This window comes from Hyaena hyaena, unplaced genomic scaffold (assembly GCF_003009895.1).
Source record: "Hyaena hyaena isolate Hyena2069 unplaced genomic scaffold, ASM300989v1 scaffold_157, whole genome shotgun sequence".
In the NCBI taxonomy this organism is placed as follows: domain Eukaryota; kingdom Metazoa; phylum Chordata; class Mammalia; order Carnivora; family Hyaenidae; genus Hyaena; species Hyaena hyaena.
In genome coordinates, this window is record NW_024080789.1 from 2,256,300 (window position 1) to 2,275,691 (window position 19,392).

Sequence of the window (19,392 nt, forward strand, 5' to 3'; positions counted from 1 at the left end):
AAGAAGATGTGGTTTATCTATACCATGGAATACTACATGGCAATGAGAAAGAATGAAATCTGGCCATGTGTAGCAACATGGATGGACCTTGAGGGTGTTATGCTGAGTGAAATAAGTCAGGCAGAGAAGGATAGATACCATATGTTTGCACGTATAGGAGGATTAGGAGGAACTTAACGGAGGACCAAGGGGGAGAAGAAGGGGGGAAATGGTGGGGGAGAGGGAGAGAGACAAACCATGAGAGACTCTTGAATGCTGAGAACAAACTGAGGACTGATGGGTGTGGGGGGGTGGGGGGAGATGGGCATGGAGGAGGGCACTTGTGGGGATGAGCACTGGGTGTTATATGGAAATCAACTTGACAATAAACTATTTGTAAAAAATAAAAAAATAAGAATAAATAAAAGCCCTCCTTCCAAATACAGACACATTCTGAGGTGCTGGGGGTAAGGGCTTCAACATCTGAATTTGGGAGGACACGATTTCAGCCCGTAACCCATGCCTGGTAAACGGTGGGGCTGGGATTTGCACTGAGGGAGGCTGGGTCTAGGGGTGCTGGAATGTTCCCACTGCCGCTCATGACGGCACCTGTGAACCCAAGGGCTGTACAGCCCAGGGCAGCAGGGGGAGGGACCGTATCCAACGAAAAACGGTCAAGGTCTGGGAACTTCCTGTTGGCACACACCTGGGAACCAGCCAGCCGTACGTGAGAGTCTGAGGTGGGCAGGGGTTCATCAGGCCCTGCGTGGTTGTCAAAGAAGCCCGTGTTTACTTCTCTCGGCAGGGTCTCCCAGTTGCTTTCCCTTTGGCTCCCCGGAGACCAATCGTCATGAAGAAATTGAAGGAACACACATCTCCTTCTCCCCTCCCTCTTCTGTCAAACAGAGCAATGCTTCCTAAAGTGTGGAATTCAGACTATTGGTGGCAGTGTAGGATGGGGTTATTTATTTATAACTATTTTTTATTTTTTAAAGTTAAAAAAATTTTTTAAAAATATTTTTATTTATTTCTAGGAGAGAGAGAGAGAGACAGCGTGAGCAGGGGAAGGTCAGAGAGAGAGGGAGACACAGACTCCGAAACAGGCTCCAGGCTCTGAGCTGGCAGTCAGCACAGAGCCCGACGCGGGGCTCGAACTCACGAACCGCGAGATCATGACCTAAGCGAAAGCTGGACGTTTAACCGACTAAGCCACCCAGGCGCCCCGTGAAGTTAAAATTTTTTAAAAAAATTTTGAAATATAATTTATTGTCAAGTTTGCTAATATAGTATATACAGTGTGCTCTTGGCTTCGGGAGTAGGTTCCTATGATTCATTGCTTACATACAACACCCAGTGCTTGTCCTGACAAGTGCCCTTCTCAATGGCCATCACCCATTTCCCCCTCTCCCCTGCCCCCCATCAACCTTCAGTTTGTTCTCTGTAGTTAAGAGTCTCTTATGTTTTGCCTCCCTTTCTATTTTTTCGCCTTCCCTTCCCCCATAGTCTTCTGTTAAGTTTCTCAAATTCCATATAGGAGTGAAAACATGTATCTGTCTTTGTCTGACTGACTTATTTCACTCAACATAATACCCTCCAGTTCCATCCACGTTGCTGCAAATGGCAAGATTTCATTCTTTCTCATTGTCAAGTAGTATTCCATTGTGTACATAAGCCACACCTTCTTCATCCATTCATCAGTTCATTCATCAGGACATTTGGGCTCTTTCCATAATTTGGCTATTGTTGATAGCACTGCTGTAAACATTGGAGCCCATGTGCCCCTATGAATCAGCGCTCCTGTAACCTTTAGATAAATACCTAGTAGTGGAATTGCTGGGTCATAGGGTAATTCTATTTTTAATTTTTTGAGGAACCTCCATACTGTTTTCCAGAGTGTCTGCACCAGTTTGCATTCCCATCAACAGTGCCTGAGGGTAATGTGGGATGGATTTAGATGTTACACACATCAACTCATTTGAAGAGTGATGAATGTATTTGAATTTGTATTAAAAGCAAATAAGTGGTCCTTATGAATCCATACTTTCACTGATATTGCTTAAACTAGAAATGTCAGGAATGAGTCAATTGAAAGAAAAATGTCACGTGAATCGCATTAAGTAAAGAATCTGATGGAAATTAAGAAGGTTGTGTTTGAGTGATTGAAATATGGGAAACACTTTTGGTCATGGGCAGAGATGTCATCTTAAATTTTGACCTTATTCATTTGCACACGTGGCCCTAATTTGCCCCAAGGACTAAGCGCGTGTGCTTGTGCGTGCACGTGCTCGTGTGTGTGTGTGTGTGTGTGTGTGTGTGTGTGTGTGTGTGTCTGCAGGCTTTGGTTTCTCCTGCATCTGCTCCAGTCACAATCACCTTGGACCAGGCCAGGTAAAGAGGCAAGAGGGCTCCTGGGTGGTAACGAGAGGCTAGCTCTCATCTTCACAGCTTCTGGATTTTATTTCATCTCACTCTAGGGCTTTTGAAAAGCTTGACAACAGCCCTCGGTTGTGTATATAAGCAAGTGTTTACCATTGTGTGGTCAAGATTTTTAGCCACTTGAAGTCTGGCGTTAAATGAAGCATATACAACCTAATTCCACACGGGGTATTCCCGGAGCTGGCATAGTTATGTGATATTAATTACTATGAATTTTAGCAGTGCTTTTCCCTCCTTGAATTTTGAGCCCTTCTTTTCCACGTTTGGCTCTGTTCAGTGGCCGGCTACAGGTGCGGACATCTTCCACAGCCAGTCCCATGTTTCTGTCCCCGGCACCCCTGCAGGTGAGTTGGCTGCGTAGACGCTCGGTGGGCCTGTTTCTGTGGCTCCGAAATGTGGCCATTGTGTTGACTTTAACTCTCAAGTTCTGCGATTTCGGTGTCCCCCACCCCCAACCGAAGTACTGCTTTATTAATGTAAGGTTGCCCCCCAGTGTTCAAAAAGGTCATCTGCACGGGGAAAAGGTTTCCTTCTAGAACTTCACAAAGTCTGGCATAAATGCGTTGCCTTTGTCCATAAGCCCCTCCCTATGTGTGTGAATCACCTCATAGTCTTAATAAAATACAGATGTGTATTGAGTCGGTTGGGGGTGTGGCCTGCGAGTCTGCGTTTCTCACATGCTCCCAAAGTGACTCCAGTGCTGGGATTGGGGACCACACTCCAAGCAACAGGGCTTAGAGCGGTTTTCCCTGCATCTCATCAGTTAATAACCACAGCACAAGCCACGGACAATCTCCACAAAGGCTGAATGAATGAGAGGCATCCTTCCCATCTCCCTGCGTGTTCTGGCCCCTGCTTGCCTTCCAGCCTCTTCTAATCTCATTCTCCCCTTCACTCATTCCTCTCTGTCTTCACTGGAATATTTACTTTCCCAAATACACCAAACTCTCACCGACCACAGTGCCTTTGCACACGCTATCTGTCTGTGCCTGGAGCGCTCCCACCTCTATTTTTCCCTTGGCTGCTTCGTTTTCATCCTTCAGTGAGGACGTGAAGTGAGTTCCTCTCTGCTCCTCTCTCCGGGACTCTGTGTTGTGGTGCAGTAGCTGTCTTCGTGTGCCGTCTCTTCCTCTGTCACTTATGTACAGTCTGTTCCCTCCTCTAGACCAGAGCTACATGAGAGCCCACGCTGCCTTACGCACCGTGGAGTCCTCAGTGCTCTTGCCTCCCAGCAGATGCTCAGGAAGTATTTGCTGGGCGCATGTAGGCAGGGAGCAAAGGGGGCATTCTTCAGTGTCCTGTTACATCTGGGAGCCACCTGTCTGGAGGGGCTATGGTGGGCACGATACATAGAAGAGTCATAGGATGAGCAGTCAGGAAAAGAGATACTTTTCAGCCACACCTCATCTTCAGAGATGCCAAACGTGAAAGAAGTGTTTATTTTAGGACAGAAATAGGGGATACAGCAGGAATGCAGTGAGTCTAACATTTCTTAAACAGAGTTATGTCAAATGAGCTCACTGGATCACACAAAGGTACTGCGGGGCTTGGGGGACTTTTGCCAATGTGCCTTGCGAGTCTCTAAGGTGAGGGACAGGGCCTGTGGCAGGGACACTGTGATTCGCTTATCTAGAGGCCCTTCCTCGTCTCCTCCATCTCCTTTCTCAGCACAGTGCCTGAGTCTCACTACCACCCACTATCGAGTCTCAAAATGCCCAATATACGACTTCCCAGCATTCCGTGCAGCGAGGCCGTGGACCTGTTCCCTCGTCCGCCAGTGGGACTTTAGGTCTCCTGAGGGCTTCTGGGATAGTTTTCTGATCAAAAGAGACACATAAAGAAACATTTCTTTCCTGTTTTTTTTTTTCTTTCTTAAAGTGGTCGTGTGAAGACCCGATGCCTGGAGCCACGGCAGCCTTTTGTAAACACGAGGTGGGTCACCTCTGGGGACAAAAGCCACCGTACTGAGGATGGTGGAGTGGAGAGATGAAACGAACCTGGGCCCCTGATGGCACCATCGAACTGCTGGATGGATTTCCTGCCACGCAGGACAGTATGTGCTCTCATCGTCTGAGTCACTTTAAGAAGGCGCGCTTCACTCATGGCAAAAATCGCCCTGACTTCTCAGAGCGGCTAAGCTGGTCTAAGTCCCCAAAAGCTGGAATTGGTTCCTGGCTCCACCATGGTTAAGTATGTGTCCTCTTGAAAGCTGTCTCCTCATGGAAATAATTATTCTTATTTTCTCCCCCTCGGGCTGTTACGGAGGCTGACTGACATGACATGAGGCATAGAAAGTCTAAGGCATAGACACTGGCACCCTGTCAGCACATAAGAACAAACTGTTGTAATTACAGTTATTTTTTGGATCATGAGAGTGTATTTGTTGGAACACTCTGTACCATCTTCCAGGACCCCACGCTCTGCAGGAACCAAGCTGGGTGACGCTTACCTTGTCAAATTTTAATTACAGAAGGGGAAACTGAGGCCGAGAGAGAGCTGCTCTCTAGGCTCTTTTATTTTGGAAAATGTGGCCCATTCAGCTTCTTCCCATATCACACATTTCCACTCACACTAGAAACAACAGAAGGACACGGGTCTGGGTTGAAATTATGTGCTTTTATGGGAAACAAAAAAAAAAACAACCCAACAACAATAACAAAAGTCCTTCGATCTCGCCAAGTTCTCAACCAGTGATAATGAGAGGCAGTTTCAATGCTTGTGTCTGGCTGGGGACATTTCTAATGGGGCAGGACAGTTGAAAGACACTGGCCAAAAAGAGAATTGCAGAGAGGGTTGATGTTTTAAATAAGAGTCCATTAGACCTCCTGGCGGCCCCTCATCCCATCGCCCTTTCAAGTTAGAGTGTCTTCTCCATTTACAAAGATCCTTCCTGAACTTTGCTCAAATGCAATCTCTTCCAGAAAGCGTTCCTTGGTCTCCACCAACTGCATCCACCTTTTCAGGAGTGCTACAAACATACTCTCATGCCACCTCCCATCACTTTCCGCCTTACACCCATCACGTTTGAGTCCATGCCTGATGACACTCATTGTTGGTAGGCACGCCTGCCCCCCTCCCAGCTCAGATCCCATGTTGCTCATCTTGGTGTTCCCATCTCCCTTCCCTTATTCAGTGCTCTGTATACAGCAGGTGCTCAGCATCAGCAGGTGCTCAGTGAGGGTTTGTTGGGCTGAAGTCAGTTCTATATTTGCCACGTCACATCACCAGCCTCTTGACAGTCATAATGGTTATTCCCACTTCGTCTTTCCTCCGTGACCTCAGAGGGATCCAAATCAAGGCATCTCCGAGAAGGAAGAGACCCACCAGACATCACCAACTTGGGGTCAAAGGTTTGGGGAAGGGAGGAGAGGAGAGAAGCTAGCGCTAAGCTCTTATCCCTGTTCGGGAAGGCAAGGGGGCAGGAAAGGCAGCCAATGGGGGAAATTCAGGTGATTGTGAGGAATGTTGGCCATTGCTTCATTTTGGAATTCCATGAGCAGCCATTCTTCCAAAGGTTTCCCCAATGAAACATGGCCAGCCCTGTAGTGGGATCCGATGACTGGTGGGGGGCTGGTTTGGTTGCCCTTTTAGCCCAGGGACCAGCAGGGGTAGACCAGGAAGCTCTCTCTGGGATGTGGCCTGTCTGATGTTTAGAGGGGTGTTAGAGGTTGTCTGTCTACTTGTACTGTTGGAGCGACGATGGGAACATTAGCCCTGTGGTGTGGAATTGTCAGGCACATCGATTGTAGTAAGGCTGAAGAATACAGGCTGCAGTAATGGGCCTCTCTTCCAAAGGGGGGAAGGGTCAGGGGGTGCAGGGAACAGCAGGGGTGAGAGGAGGGTCCCAAGAGGTACTGCAGCTCCAATTCTAACAGGTGCCCTGTTCTGGCTCCTGCTGCCAGCTCCCACGTCTTCCCTCGTCTCCACGTCAGGGCCAGGCAAAGGGGCCAGCCGGAAGTGGCGGAGGGAAGGGAAGTGCCTTTTCTTTTCCTACCATGAGACTTGGACAAGGGAGAGGTTAGGATCAAGGACAGAAGGAGGAGGACTGAGGAGCTGCAGAGAGGCCACAGCCCTATTCACTCCTGGCTGCTGCTGCATCGAGTAGATCTGAGGCCCGCACTGCCGCGTGCATCACCCCCGGAGAGCACCGGAGTCCTAGCTGGGGGAGATGGAGAAAATTCTGCACAGGCTCTCCAAGGCGCTCAGTGACTTAGGGAGATCGCTGTGGCTCCTCCCATGGGAGGGCCCCTCTGGGGCCAATAAGGTGTGAAAACTCCATGGTCAGCATCCGCCCCGGAGATGGGCAGGAGCCGGGAAGCAGAGAGAAGAGAGACTTCTTCAGGCACCTCCTTTAAGAAAGAGAGCTGGACCTTGGAGGACTCAGGTTAGGACAGATGTTTCAGTATAAAAAGGATCCCCAGCAAAAGGATGGGAGTCCCTCACATCCCTTCCCAAACCCCACAGCACTTAGAAAAGAGAAAGTAAGGAGCCTAAAAATACCTCGATGACGTGGGCTTGCCTGACAGTACAGAAAAGCAAGTCTCATGGCAGGCAGTGTCTCCCATTACACAAGAGAGGATTATACCGAGCTTCAGTATAGAGATTTTACATATATCTTTATATAAATGCATATATATTTATAGAGCCTCTGCCTAGAACAGCCGGGCTTGCTTCTTCAGTTCATTCCTCTTCCAGAGGGCCAGCCGGTCAAACTCAGAGATGGTCATGCCGAAGACCTGGTAGAACTCCTCCTGGGACAGGTGGCGCTGAAATAAGGTGGGAGGGGACAGAGAGTGAATGCTTGAGGACGCGAGGTGGTGGCTAGGGGCAGGGGCAGGCAGCAGCAGACCCTGCGTGTATCCCCCGGGTGTGCTGTGCTTGGCACGGTGTCTGACCACAGGGGTGTGGCATGAGTAACTGTCAAATGGCAGACTGTGTGAGTGAACTTTCGGGGAGAGGCCTCTGTAGCTGGTCTGGAGAGACCTCCCCTGTCCAAGACTCAGTGGGAATTCTGCTTCACCTAAGTGACTCTCCGTGCGTGCTGGCTGACCCCGCCTGTCTGCATCCTGCTTCCTGCTTTCTGTGCCCCAGCGTGTGTATGGATGAATGCTATTCCTCCTTCCTTTGGGAGCAAAAGGCGGCATGTCCAAGATTTTAGGGTGTACTTCTTCTTACTAATATTTTTACAGATGATCTGGAAGGCTGTTCCTCAGGTCAATGAAAAAACGGCTCTTCCTATTTCTCCACCGACTGAATTGTCTTTTCACGTCTGTCTTACATGAAAAGAAATATGCCACATAATGAAACATTGTTCTGCATTCCTTGGCCGGCTTCCCCCCGCCTTTCTGCCTACCCTTCCTCTTGCCCTTCCAAGCAGCCTTGAAAGTCGATACATTGTCAAAAGCTTTCAGAGTTAGGAATACAGGGCACCTGAAATGTGGCGACATGTTAACAATTCATGCATTTAGGTAAAGGGTAGAAGGATGTTCATTTTACTCTTCTTGCAACCTTTCTGGAGGCCTGAACTGTTTCAACGTAAAACGTAAAATTATGTTTGAAGAGAGAAATATATGGCATATATCCTGCCTGAAAACTTGCTGGAATCGCTCAGATGCCCAATTGGTCACAATGATGTTAGCTAACTGAATATTGAAGGAGATTCGTTGAGAATTCTGTATACAGATATTTCGGCCACATTTCCAGATTTTGAAGCGAAGGTAACTTTGGTACTTCTGATAGATATCATCGGTTGCTGGTGACTCTGAGCTGATGTTTCAATATGTAACGGTATTTAACAACACCAGCAATTACTTGCATTGCGTTTCTGTTATGCTCAATAGTCCGCAACTGCACGATCACCCCCATTTTTCTCACTTAATCCTTCCAACAAGTCTGAAAAACAATACATATTTCTATCCAGTTGAAAGATGAGAAAACCAAAAGTCAAACAGTTAAAATGACTAACTTGGCTAAGAGGGAGGGAGGCAGGTGGGGTACGCAGCAGAGTGGAGAGCGAAGGCTAGCCTTTCTGATTCCAAACACAGTGAATTTTGGTTGCCCCCCTGGGCAATTCCATTAAATATTCATAAGTAATCCTGAGTATTTATGAAAAATTTCAAAAATACTCATAAGGGAGAAAATCACACAATGTCTACATCCATGCCCATGACACAGATTCAACAGTTATCAAGAGTTTGTCACGTTTGCTTCGTCTATTTTGTTATTGCTGTTGTGGCTGAAGTACACCTTAGACATTTTGTCAGCCCAGCCCATTCCTATATACTGCAGTGGGCATCTCTCCTAGAGATTTCAAAACATCGCGACGCCTACTGGATATTTTCTTTCCTAAAAACCAGTTGACAGTAATTCCTCACAATTACCCAAAGCCTGTCCATAATAAAATGCTCCTGATTGTCTCAAACCTAAGTCTTGTTACAGTTTGTCTGTTTGCACAAGGATGCCAACAGCATCCACAAATCACATGTGGCTGTTAGGTCCCTTCAGTCTCTGGGGGGCCAGACAGAACTTTCTTTTGTCTATGCTATTGACTTGGCTCTATTTGTCCTGCTCACACGCGAGTCAGTGCTGAGAAATCGTGGACGTGAGGGGTTCCTCTTCTCAACTCCTTCTACTGTAAAGACTAAGGGGAGCTGTAATTTAATCTCATGTTTTTGTTGTTGCTGTTGTTCTTGTTGGAGGATGATGGCTATGGTTGATTCTCTAGCTCATCTCTGCTGTGCCCCCAAATCTTTTTTATGAGTTTCCATGTGAAGGAATGGCAGTCTCAACTCGAGTACAGTGTCCACTGTAGAACACGCTAGAGGAGACTGAGGCTCTCCCGCTCACCCTCCATGAAAGGCCGGCTGCCACCCCCTTTCTTATTTTGCCAGTTCTCAGAGCACCTAATGCCAGCCCTGTCCCTCCACACAGGAATGACTGTGTGACCTTGGACAAGCTACAGCACCCCACTGAGCCTTCTTTTCTCCTCTAGAAAGTGGGAGCATCCTAGTGCCTACCTCCTGGATACACTGAGGGGAATGAGACAGCACAGGTCATGGACAGTGGCCCGCACATGGGAAGCACTCGACTGCTGGTCACCCTCCCTCCTGCAACCATCTCTTCTTGTGTCTGTCACATAGTGGGGGGAGGAGGGGTCTGGTGCTCAATTCATTTGATTTCATTTCCACCGCATCCTCTTCCCTGTGCTCATGTGACCCAGCCACACTCACCACCTGCTGTCCTCACCTGTGTTAGGGCCTCGGCAGTGGCTGTTCCCTTTGCAAAGATGCTCTTCCTCTTGTATATGTGTGGCTAACTAAGTGCTTCACCTATTTCAGATGTCACGTTTGCAGTGAGATTACCCTGACCACCCTATTGAACACTGCAACTTACCTCCCCCTCTAAGCCCCAGTTCTCTGCTCTCCTTTTACTTCTTCCCTCAGCCCTATCAGTTCCCCGTGTTCCAGATAATTTATTTACTATTTGTGTCATTTAGTGTCTGTCTCCTCATGTTGAGAATGCCAGCTCCACGGGGGCTGCGGTCCCTGTTTTGTTCACTGATAACCTGCGAGCATCGAGAACGGGACCTGGTCTACATGACAGACTTTCAATAAATAATTTTTGGGTGAATGACACTCTACACTCTGAGCTCCTTGAAGAGCTCTTCAGTCCCCTCCTTGAGCTGGTGGAGGGGATTCGGGCAGTGTGTGTAGCCCTGTGGTCTCCCCTCTGGCTCCGTGTTAGTTAGACATCCCTGGAAGCCTGAGCTCCTTCCCCAGATTGTGATTTAATCGGTCTAGGCTGGGTGTGGTATCGTTGTTTTTAAGGAGCTCCTCGGGTGGTTCTGATTCTTAGGGCAGGCTGCGCCTCCTTGGTCAGAGCTTCTGGGTATCTCGGAGGATGTGAGAGGGCAATTGGTCCTCCGGAATGAACCAGGTTCCCGAAACCTCATTCCTATCCCTTAACGCTGCTCTCCCGAGCTGCTGTGGGAGCTGTCCCCTTCAGCACCGGCAGCCACTGGCCGCTAAAGTCAAGGAGGCCCTTGTAAACATGGGGATAATCACATTGCTGGGCTGCTAGCCCAGCACGCTGGAGTTGGAAGGACTCACAAAACCTCCTGGCCTACTCACACATCCCTCCCTCTGTCCCAGCCTTTTATTCTGGGCAAATCCTCAGCAGTCAGTTGAAGGGTGGTAGATCTGCTCATCCCAAGGGTTGCTGAGCCTCCTTTCTTAGAAGCCTGCATTCAATTCCACAAACATTTTCCAGTACTTCCCCTAGCCCAGGCCCCGTGGTGGAGGACTGACTGCCTCTCTCAGGCAGAGGGAACAGATAGCTTGGAGTTCTGATACAACGGAGGTGGAGAGGTGCTTGATCTGCACTCTGGACACAGGGCTGGGGAAGGCTGGAGGAGGGGGGAGGGACACATCCTGGGGAGGTCGGGGGGTGGCTCTGGGACACAGTCATCACGACAGGAGGGCCCTGAGGAGGGAGAAGGCTGGCAAGATGGGAAGGGCATTCTGGGAGAGCGAGAGACAGGGAGAGGCACAGTGGAAAAGGGCCGAGTGTGCTCCTGGACCGGGGGCCCAGGGACTGGAACTCCAGGCCAAGGGCAGCAGACTGCTGAAAAGCCCGATGCCACATTCAGGCCTGGCTCTGTGCTTTATTTATGCCGTCCCACTGTTCATGATGCTCCCCCCTCTCTCTCCACACATCAAACCTTCAAAGTCCATCTGCCCAGGTCACTGCCAGACTGTGCCACAGGCTCTGTATATGGCATCTCACTTACTTCAGCTGGCCCCTTAAGGATGCCCCACAATCGCCCCACTCCACAGAGGAGAAAACTGAGGTTTGGAGAGGCTGTCACTTGGCCAAGCTGTCTTGCCCAGGGATGGCGGGGCCAGGGTTGGACCCGGAGTCTGACGCTCTTACCTTCTACACAGGACTGACTCTCCCACTCTCTGCACCGGGAGCACCAGTTTTCTGTACCATTGTGCAGAAAACCAGGGCTGTGTTTCTCCTTAGCAACCAGTTGGCAGGGCCCTGAGAGCAGGGACCAAATCTAGCTCTTGTCTTAAGTCTACAGAAGCTTTGGGGGAGACGTGCTGAAGTTCTGCACCACAGATGCTCACCGGATTGGGAAGGCGGCACAGAGCGTTTCGACCTGGGCTCAAGGAACCAGGCTGGCGTCTCCACCTTTTCAACAAGCTGTGTGACCTTAAAGCTTCCGCCTGCCCCCCCCCCCCCCCCGAGCTGGGTTTTAATGAGGCAATTTCTGGACTCCCTTTAAACCCAAAGGCTCCTGCTGAGTTTTCTACACTTACCTCTAAACGCGTCCGGTCCACATCCTTGGGCAGTCGATTTCTTCCTCTTGTGGTCACGAGCAGCAGTTCATACGGGTAGATCTAAGGAGAAAGGACCGGGTGAGGGTGGGTTTCTAGGTCGGGTGAAGGTGGTAGACTTGTCCCTTCAACTGCATCTTGTGTCTGGGCTCCCTTCTCTCCCCCGGAAAGGGCCAGGGATTAAAGTCTGGAGGAAGGCCTGGGCCCGTTCTCCTTGGGGTTCCCTAGCAGCCTCAAGGCCCTTCTCCCCAAAGGCAAAACCTGAGGCCCCTAATACTGCTAGGAATAAGCTTGGAGGCGTTTGACATAAATGTGGCACAAGGCCTCCTAATTGTAAATGTCTAGTGTTTGGTGATGGGCAAGCCTCCAGAAAGTCTCCGAGGCCCACAGGGAATTGTCTGATTTCAGTGGTCAAGAGACATAGGGCAGGATTCGGGGAAAGTCAGCGGGGGAGGGACCGGATATGCCGGTCTTAAGAAGACCCTTGAGGTTATTGATTCGATGTTCCCTTCCCTGTAAAGAGGGTGTGGTCATCCTCATGCTGGTCCCCCATGGAGTGGCTCCCAGGGTCCCAGAGATCCCCCAGGGCTGACGCATCTCCTTTACCTTGTACTCTGTAGAGAGAGAAGAGACACACACTAAATGGAAATACATGGGTTTTGTTTTGCACCACTACATTGGCCTCTGTCTGAGAGACCCCCCTCCCATCCTTGTTGAATTCAGCCCCAATTTAAGGCTGGTACAGGCCTAATGGATGGCCAGAGGTGGGGGCTGGGCTGGTCCAGAGATACGGTTTTAGATGAAAGGTGACTTTTGAGATCATTAGAACAGAAACAAGAAGAGATTGGGAAGCACGTGGCTAAGATGGCCCATCTTAAAGAGGGCTCCTCCTGGGTTTCGGGTTTCAGGGCAGGCTCATCCTCCTGCCTGAGCCCTCATAGGAGCTGCTGGAGGATGGTGGGAGAGCACGAGACTCATGGAATGTTCGCTGGGAACAATGCGCATTTGGCTCCGAGTGCTTCTTTCCACCCAGGGCTGGCAGGCAAATCTCACTGAGCAGTACAGCACTCTGCAATGGCTCTGGGAACCCAGATGGGACAGATGGCCTGGAGATCACCCAAGGCCAGGGACCTGGGAGGAGGAGGGAAGAGGAGGAGAGGAGGGAGGGAGTGGGAAGGGAAAGGGAGTGTGGGAACTCGGGGTTTGGACAAAGCCCAGTGTGGGGCCAGAATCTGTAGCGATCATTTGCAGAAGGTCAAGCCACAGCTATGAGCAGTGCATCCAAAGCCGCTGTGGGTCCCAGGACGGGCTGGCACTCACCTCGCATGCCCCAGTTGACGGCGTTCATGCTGTCATAGTGGAAGAGATCTGCGCTGGGCGTCTGCAGGGGAGACAGGGCCAGGGCTGGCCTAGCGAGCTCGCTGCTGCTGCCTCCCTGCGGCCATTACCCACCTCCAGAAAATGGCCTCAGAGAAGCCTCGGTCTCAAGTCACAGCGACCTACATCCCTGACACATCCGTGGTGCCTGGGCGCGGCACATAGTAGGCACTCTATAACTCTTCATTTCTTGGTGAACTACATTTACTGCTTTCCTTCACTGCTCAAATACCACTTTTCCTAAGAAATCTGCAAGTTGCCACCCTCCCTCCCAAGCTCCCAATTCCCTTTATCCTGCTCAATGTTTCCCTCCCCACCCCCCATCCGTAGCACTTACTACCTTCTACAGTCTATAGAAATTGACTTGCATCCTATTTACTATTTGCTTTTTGTTTCCCTCTACAAGAACGTAAGCTCCAACAAGCAGGGGGCACTGATATATTCCAAGCACCCACAGTAGCACCCAGTGTATATACAAAGCTTTCGATAAATATCTGTTATGTGACCAAACGTCTAGGCTCCGAGCGTGTGGAGTTAATGCCGGAATTGTTAACATCTTGGGGGTCAAGTCTCAGCACGGCCTCTTACCCTGTGCAGCCCGTTTCTTCGGTAGGCAGGCAGGGAGGCAGATTTGGAGATGAGGGGGTCTGAAAAGAAACAGCCAATGACCAGGAGCCCCAAGCCAGAGATCCCTCTCCTTGAGGCCATCTGGCTGCTAATGGCCAATATTGCCCCCAACCCCGGGGGGAGGGGAAGGGCCACAGGCCGCCAGCTCCTCCCCCTGGCAGCTGACCTACTCAGCGAAGTCTCCCTCTGGCAGACTTGCAGGCCCCCCGGAAGCCTATGTGCCCAGTCTTCTGGCCTCACTCTGCACACACCCACCCTCCCGTGATGAACCCGTGTCCCGGCCACAGGCTGCTCTGGACACGGGCCCCAAACTTGGAGTCGGGCCCAGAGCCCAGACAGCCAGACTCCCGTATGGGTGGAAGACACGCACGTTCTTTCTTTCTCTATGGGAGCTACTGGGTGTGCCAACTCCGGTTCCAGAACCGGAAACTGAGGCCTGCATCTGACAAACACAGTGGGTTGGACTATGTGGGTTCAGGACGGTGTTGGGACACCACAGCTACAGGGGACCCGCATCCGGCTCTGGCTCTCACAGGACACGACAGGCCGAAGGGGGGGCAGGCAGAACGTACCGCTGTCGGCCAGGTAGTGGGACCGAGGGGCTGCGAGACAGAAAAGCCAGAAATCAGCGTTCGTGAGGACAGACAGACACGGCTCCCATCCCTGGGCTACCCTGGCAGGCGGGGAGGAGGGGCCTCCTTTGCCACCTCCTTCCCGCCCGTCAGTTTTCAGTCGCTGCACCTGCACTGCATGCCCCCTCCCCCGCCCAGCACCAGGGGCAAAGCAGGTGCTCTGTGATATCTGCTGCACAGATGCATTGAACAGAACTGCATTTTGAGCAGCTTTGGCGGACAGCGTGGAACCCAGAGCCAGAGGCTGAAAACAGTGCCCCTCGGTGGTCAAACAGGGAAACAGGCACATCAATTTATCCAGGCTCGGCCACTAGCGCATACCTAACTTCTACAAGGTACTTAATCGTTATTTGGTTTTCTCATCATAAGATGGAGAGGGAGAAGGGGTAGTGTCTCCTGTATGGGGGTGAAGAATACTGTGAAGAATATAGGATATACGATAATACTGTAAGGTATTAGCACAGTGCCCGGTGACATACAAACACTCAGTAAAACTGGCTTCATCATCTTCATCACTACTGCCATCTCAAGCTTGCCTAAAATTGAGGCGCAGTATGGAAAAGAGGGAGCAGCTTATGGCCTTGGAGTCTCATTCTGACTTGAGCTCGATCCTGGCTCTGTCACTTCCAGGCTTACTGGCCTTGAGCAAGTAGTAAGCTCAGGTCTCTCATCTATAAAGTGGGTGATAATAATCCCTCCTACATTCCCAGTGTTTGTGAGGACCAAGAGTGATAATGTATTTACACATGCCTGGTGTAGAGGATTATCCATTAAATGTTGAGATGAGGTAGGATTTCCTGGCAAGACTGACCCCCACGGGGGTAAGAAAGGGAGGGAAGCACGTGTGTGTCCGGAAACAGGGAGGAGCTTACAATGAGAGGATCTCTGGGCAAAGTGCTTGCTCCATGCTTCTTGTTTACTTCCTGTGATGGGAGGCTTACTACCTCAAGAGGCAGTCCCTTATATCTTTGAGCCATTCAGGCTATTAGAAGACATTTTTCTTTGTACTGAATCTGACTGAAAGTCATAGCTTCAGACACCCCAAAGAAACAAGTGCCTGCTTAGGACAGAGGATGGTCTTACTCAGTGCCCCATACAGCACCTCACCAAATCTGTATTCTAGACCCAGGCGAGGCCACGCGGAGTTCATATTCATTCAGGGAGCTGGAAGGAAGTGACCCCACCCACACAGACTTCTGGGGTGGTGCTTACAGCCATTGAGGGACATGTCATAGCCAGCTGTGTGCAGAGCCTCCCGGCTGCTGGTGGAGCTCCGGGGTGGGGTCCAGGGATCTGCGTAGGAGCTGGAGCGGGCCTTCATCTCCTCCTTCAGAATCAGCCGGCCAATTCCACTCTGAAGCTGGGAGTTGGGGAGGAGCAAGAGAACACTGAGCCGGAGGAGGCTTGGGGGGCAGGTGACTAGATTCTGGTGAATCTCTCATTGTTGCCTTCCCAGCGTCCCTCCTCACAACCCCATAGCTTCATTTGGGACTTTGTCTCTCTTCCACAAGTAGTCCTGTGGTCCAGGGACAGGGAGGGGGCTCCGGTGGAGGGCACCGGAAGTAGGCCTGGCCAACGGCACGTGGGCAGATGGCTCTAGTTGGGCCATCGAGGACCTTCCTTGGGACTTTTGTCACTGGCACCCATCTTTTTTAAAAAAATTTTTTATAGAGGTGATATTCACATAACATATAATTAGCCACTTGAAAGTGAACGCTTTGGTGGCGTTTAGTACATCCACCACATTCATTTAGTTCTGAACATTGTTTATCACGCCCTCAAAAGGCCGTATACCCAGTAAGCAGTCATTCCCTGCTTACCTCTCTTCCTGGGCCCTGGCATTCGCGAATCTGTGCTCTGTCCCTGTGGATTGACCTGTCCTCCTAGACATTTCCTAGGCCTGAGTAACACCCCACTGTATGGGTACGTGCATCTCGCTTATCCATTCGGGCAGTGACGGTCACCTGGGCTGCCTCCACCTTTTGGCTATTGTGCAAAGTGCGGCTATGAAGATGCAGACACATGCCCGTGTTCGAGTTCCAATCTTCCGTTCTTCTGGGTAAATTACCCAGGAGCGGAATTGCCAGGTTTCCCCAGGTGGCTGCACCACTTTCCATGCCCACCAGGGGTGCGTGAAGGTCACTGGCACCCGCTTGCCACTACACGAGATAAGCTGTCTGAGCACAAGGGCAGCGCAGAGCCGGGCGGGCGCAAGAGAAGAGAGAGACGGCTTTCCCAGGGTGATGTATTGAGCAGCTGGATCTGGTCATGCCTGACACTTCCCCTGCCGTTTGACGTTTTTGGTTACACGAGGCTGTGTGTTTCTTTGTTCTATCATAAGTGGGTCTAAATTTGGTGTCGGTCCCTGTCAAGTGAAAAAAACCCTCAGTAACATATGCGTGGGCATCTCACCCAGGGTGCCGCCCGCTTACCTTATGCATGCTGCGGTCAAAATCGTCTTCCTCTCCTCCAGACGAGAACCTTCTGGCTCGGGGCACTGCTGAAAAACAGCTGGGGTCAGCTCCTGCGCGAGGCCCCCACTCAGCCTGCCCCGGGTGGAGGGCACAGAGGGACGCAGAGCCTCGATAGGTAGGGGTTTCCTTTCAGTCCGCCACTTTCCAGCCGAGTGACCCCGATCGAGTATGCTTTGGTGGATTGCCCCTCCACTGTGGGCCTCCTGTATGGGAAGGCCCAGTGGCCCTTCCCGTTTTGGGCACAAAGGGCAGGTGAAGCCGAACGCCAGAACTTCCGCAGCCACTGAGCCTCAGTGTTGGCACTTTTCCTTCTGCTGGTGGGAGACAGAGCCCTCTTTCTGCCAAGGGTAGGCCTGGGCAAGCCTAGACCAGCTGGAGCTCATCCTACCGTATGATGAGCCTGAGAACAGAGCCACCCCGGGGATGGGGCCAGCCCCGATGACGGCCATTCACCTCTGGGGCCAGCCGTGCCTCAAAACCTTTCACTCTTGTGACCCAGAAAATCTCTGTTTTGGCTTAAGCCATTTGGGAGTTATTTTTTTCTCTTTTGGGGTTTATTCTTTTGTGATCGCGATGGTCTACGATTCCCTTCTTCCCCTCATGCCTCCCTAAACACGTATCTCTCAAAGATTGTTGTCTGTTTTAGGTTGTAGTGGCTTGTGTCTTATCTCCTTTCCCAAATGGAAACTTTTCTGAGGGCAAGGGAGAGCCCATCTCCGGGCTCCTGTGAGGCTTTGCTCAGAATGGACATTCAGTCAGTGAAAGTATGCACTGGATCGAAAAGGAGCTTGATGAAAATGCATCCCCACGCTTGACGGGTGGGGATCCATCTCCCCAGCTGGAGATGCCTGACTGGGTGGGACAGCGCGTTGAAGACCAGAGAGACCCCCTGGGTACCCCTGAGGTACCTAGGAGGGTCTTCCCTCTCTCACAAACTCCCTTTTCTATCTTCTAAACCATTTTCCACCCCACAGCCAAGGTGGTCTCTTAAACGCACACGTCTGATCCTGTCACTTTCAGTGGCGTCTTACTGTTTCGGATAAAGACCCAAATCCTTACCTCAATGCACAAGGCCCCGTGGGATGTGGTCCCTCACCCCGCACCTGCTTCCCTCCCTCTCTGGCTGGACAGCATGGCCCCTGCTATTAGCTCTTCTACCTCCTGTGTATCACCTCCTGTACATCACCTCCCTCTCCAGCAGGGACCTATGTCTCCTCCATAAAGGCAAGAATCCGGTCTATTTTGCTCCCCACTGACTCACTAGAGCCCAAGGCTGGCCCCTCAGCATATGATGCTGAATGAATAAATGAACAATCGTGTGAAGGAGTGGGCAACCGTCCTAGCGCCCCTGTGTCCCCGGCACAGGTGACAAGGCTCTGGTCCGGGATCCTCTGTGGGGCACGTTACCTTTGGGGGACCCATGGTACGTCCAGTACTCAGACTCTGTAGCATAGTAGGGGTCTGGTGAGTAGGCTGGACTATACTTGGAGGCCTGGCTGATGTCTTCACTTGTTTTGCTTTTGGTTGCTGTTGACAGATCGCCTGCAAAGGACCCAAGGAGAGAGCTTCAGGGAGGCTGAGCGTCCTAGAAGAGTGTACGATATACTCTCTTCCTGCCTCGGCCAGGCTCCAGCCCAGCAGAATAAGGACACTTTGAGGCCAGGGTCTGGGACATGGAGCATCTGGGCTGGACGAGGCCTCAGGCCAAGCCCTTCATGTTACAGTTGGGAATGTGAACACCAAGGAGGGCAAGGGGCTTACTGAAGACCACACAGCAAGTAGACCAGACGTCTGCTCAGAGTTCTTGCTACCGTGTTCTGTGGACTCCCAGGGCTGCTTCCAAGAGAACACGAAGCTGTGACTCTTCCACGTAAGATTAAACAGGTCCCAGTTGATCCCACACCCTTACCTTCCCCAGCCTCTAGAAGCCTGTCTTGTTTTGTATTTGAGCCATACATAGGGTGAGAATCGCCCACCAGGGCCACATGCTGCATATCAACTTTCCCCTGCTACTGAAATGCCAAATCTTGCTTGGGGAGACCATATGGCCCAGAGAAACGACCACTGGACAGGGATCAGTGATGCTGGGTTCTGGCCCCAGCTCTGCCGCTTAACTTAGCTGTGACACTGGGCACCTCTTGCCCCTCTCTGCCTCAGTTTCCTTATCTGTAAGTGTCAGAATTCGTCTGCTGGGTCAGGTGCCTTCCAGCTTCCAGCTTTCCCAACATGGACCATCAAGCCTACCGCAGCCACAGAACCTTCCAGGTCCCATAAATATCTCTGAGGAAGAAGCGATAGGGACCATCCCACACGCTGTGCCGCCAGAGCAGCAGAGCATCCTGAGATCAGCCCTTTGTCAGCTCCAGTCTGCGCCCCCACCCCCAGCAGCACTTGCTTCCAAAGCTTGCAGATTCTCTTGAACTTGGGTCCTGGGCAGTCCCTCCAATCTCCACTGATGTCATTCAGCCTTTTCATGTGCCCTCCTATCCATGCAAACTACCTCCACCCAAACTCCTCCTGCATCTG

The 19,392-nt window shown here is 51.1% G+C and overlaps 1 protein-coding gene across 4 annotated transcripts in view; it reads right to left on the reverse strand.

Moving 5' to 3' along the window:
* Positions 1–7,014: 7,014 nt before the first annotated feature.
* Positions 7,015–19,392, reverse strand: part of ABLIM3 (actin binding LIM protein family member 3) — a 109,708-nt gene continuing 97,330 nt past the window's right edge. For 2 of the 4 annotated variants that reach the window (XM_039239451.1, XM_039239450.1), the window contains exons 13-21: positions 18,274–18,408; positions 16,825–16,892; positions 15,605–15,752; positions 14,333–14,362; positions 13,722–13,780; positions 13,077–13,137; positions 12,363–12,370; positions 11,739–11,819; positions 7,015–7,181 (exon numbers count right to left, since the gene is read on the reverse strand). In XM_039239451.1, coding sequence (XP_039095382.1) covers positions 7,068–7,181; positions 11,739–11,819; positions 12,363–12,370; positions 13,077–13,137; positions 13,722–13,780; positions 14,333–14,362; positions 15,605–15,752; positions 16,825–16,892; positions 18,274–18,408 — 704 coding nt within the window. In that variant the 3' untranslated portion in view covers positions 7,015–7,067. The remainder of the gene's footprint in view (positions 7,182–11,738; positions 11,820–12,362; positions 12,371–13,076; positions 13,138–13,721; positions 13,781–14,332; positions 14,363–15,604; positions 15,753–16,824; positions 16,893–18,273; positions 18,409–19,392) is intronic. The other 2 variants (XM_039239452.1, XM_039239453.1) reach the window with 1 other exon arrangement.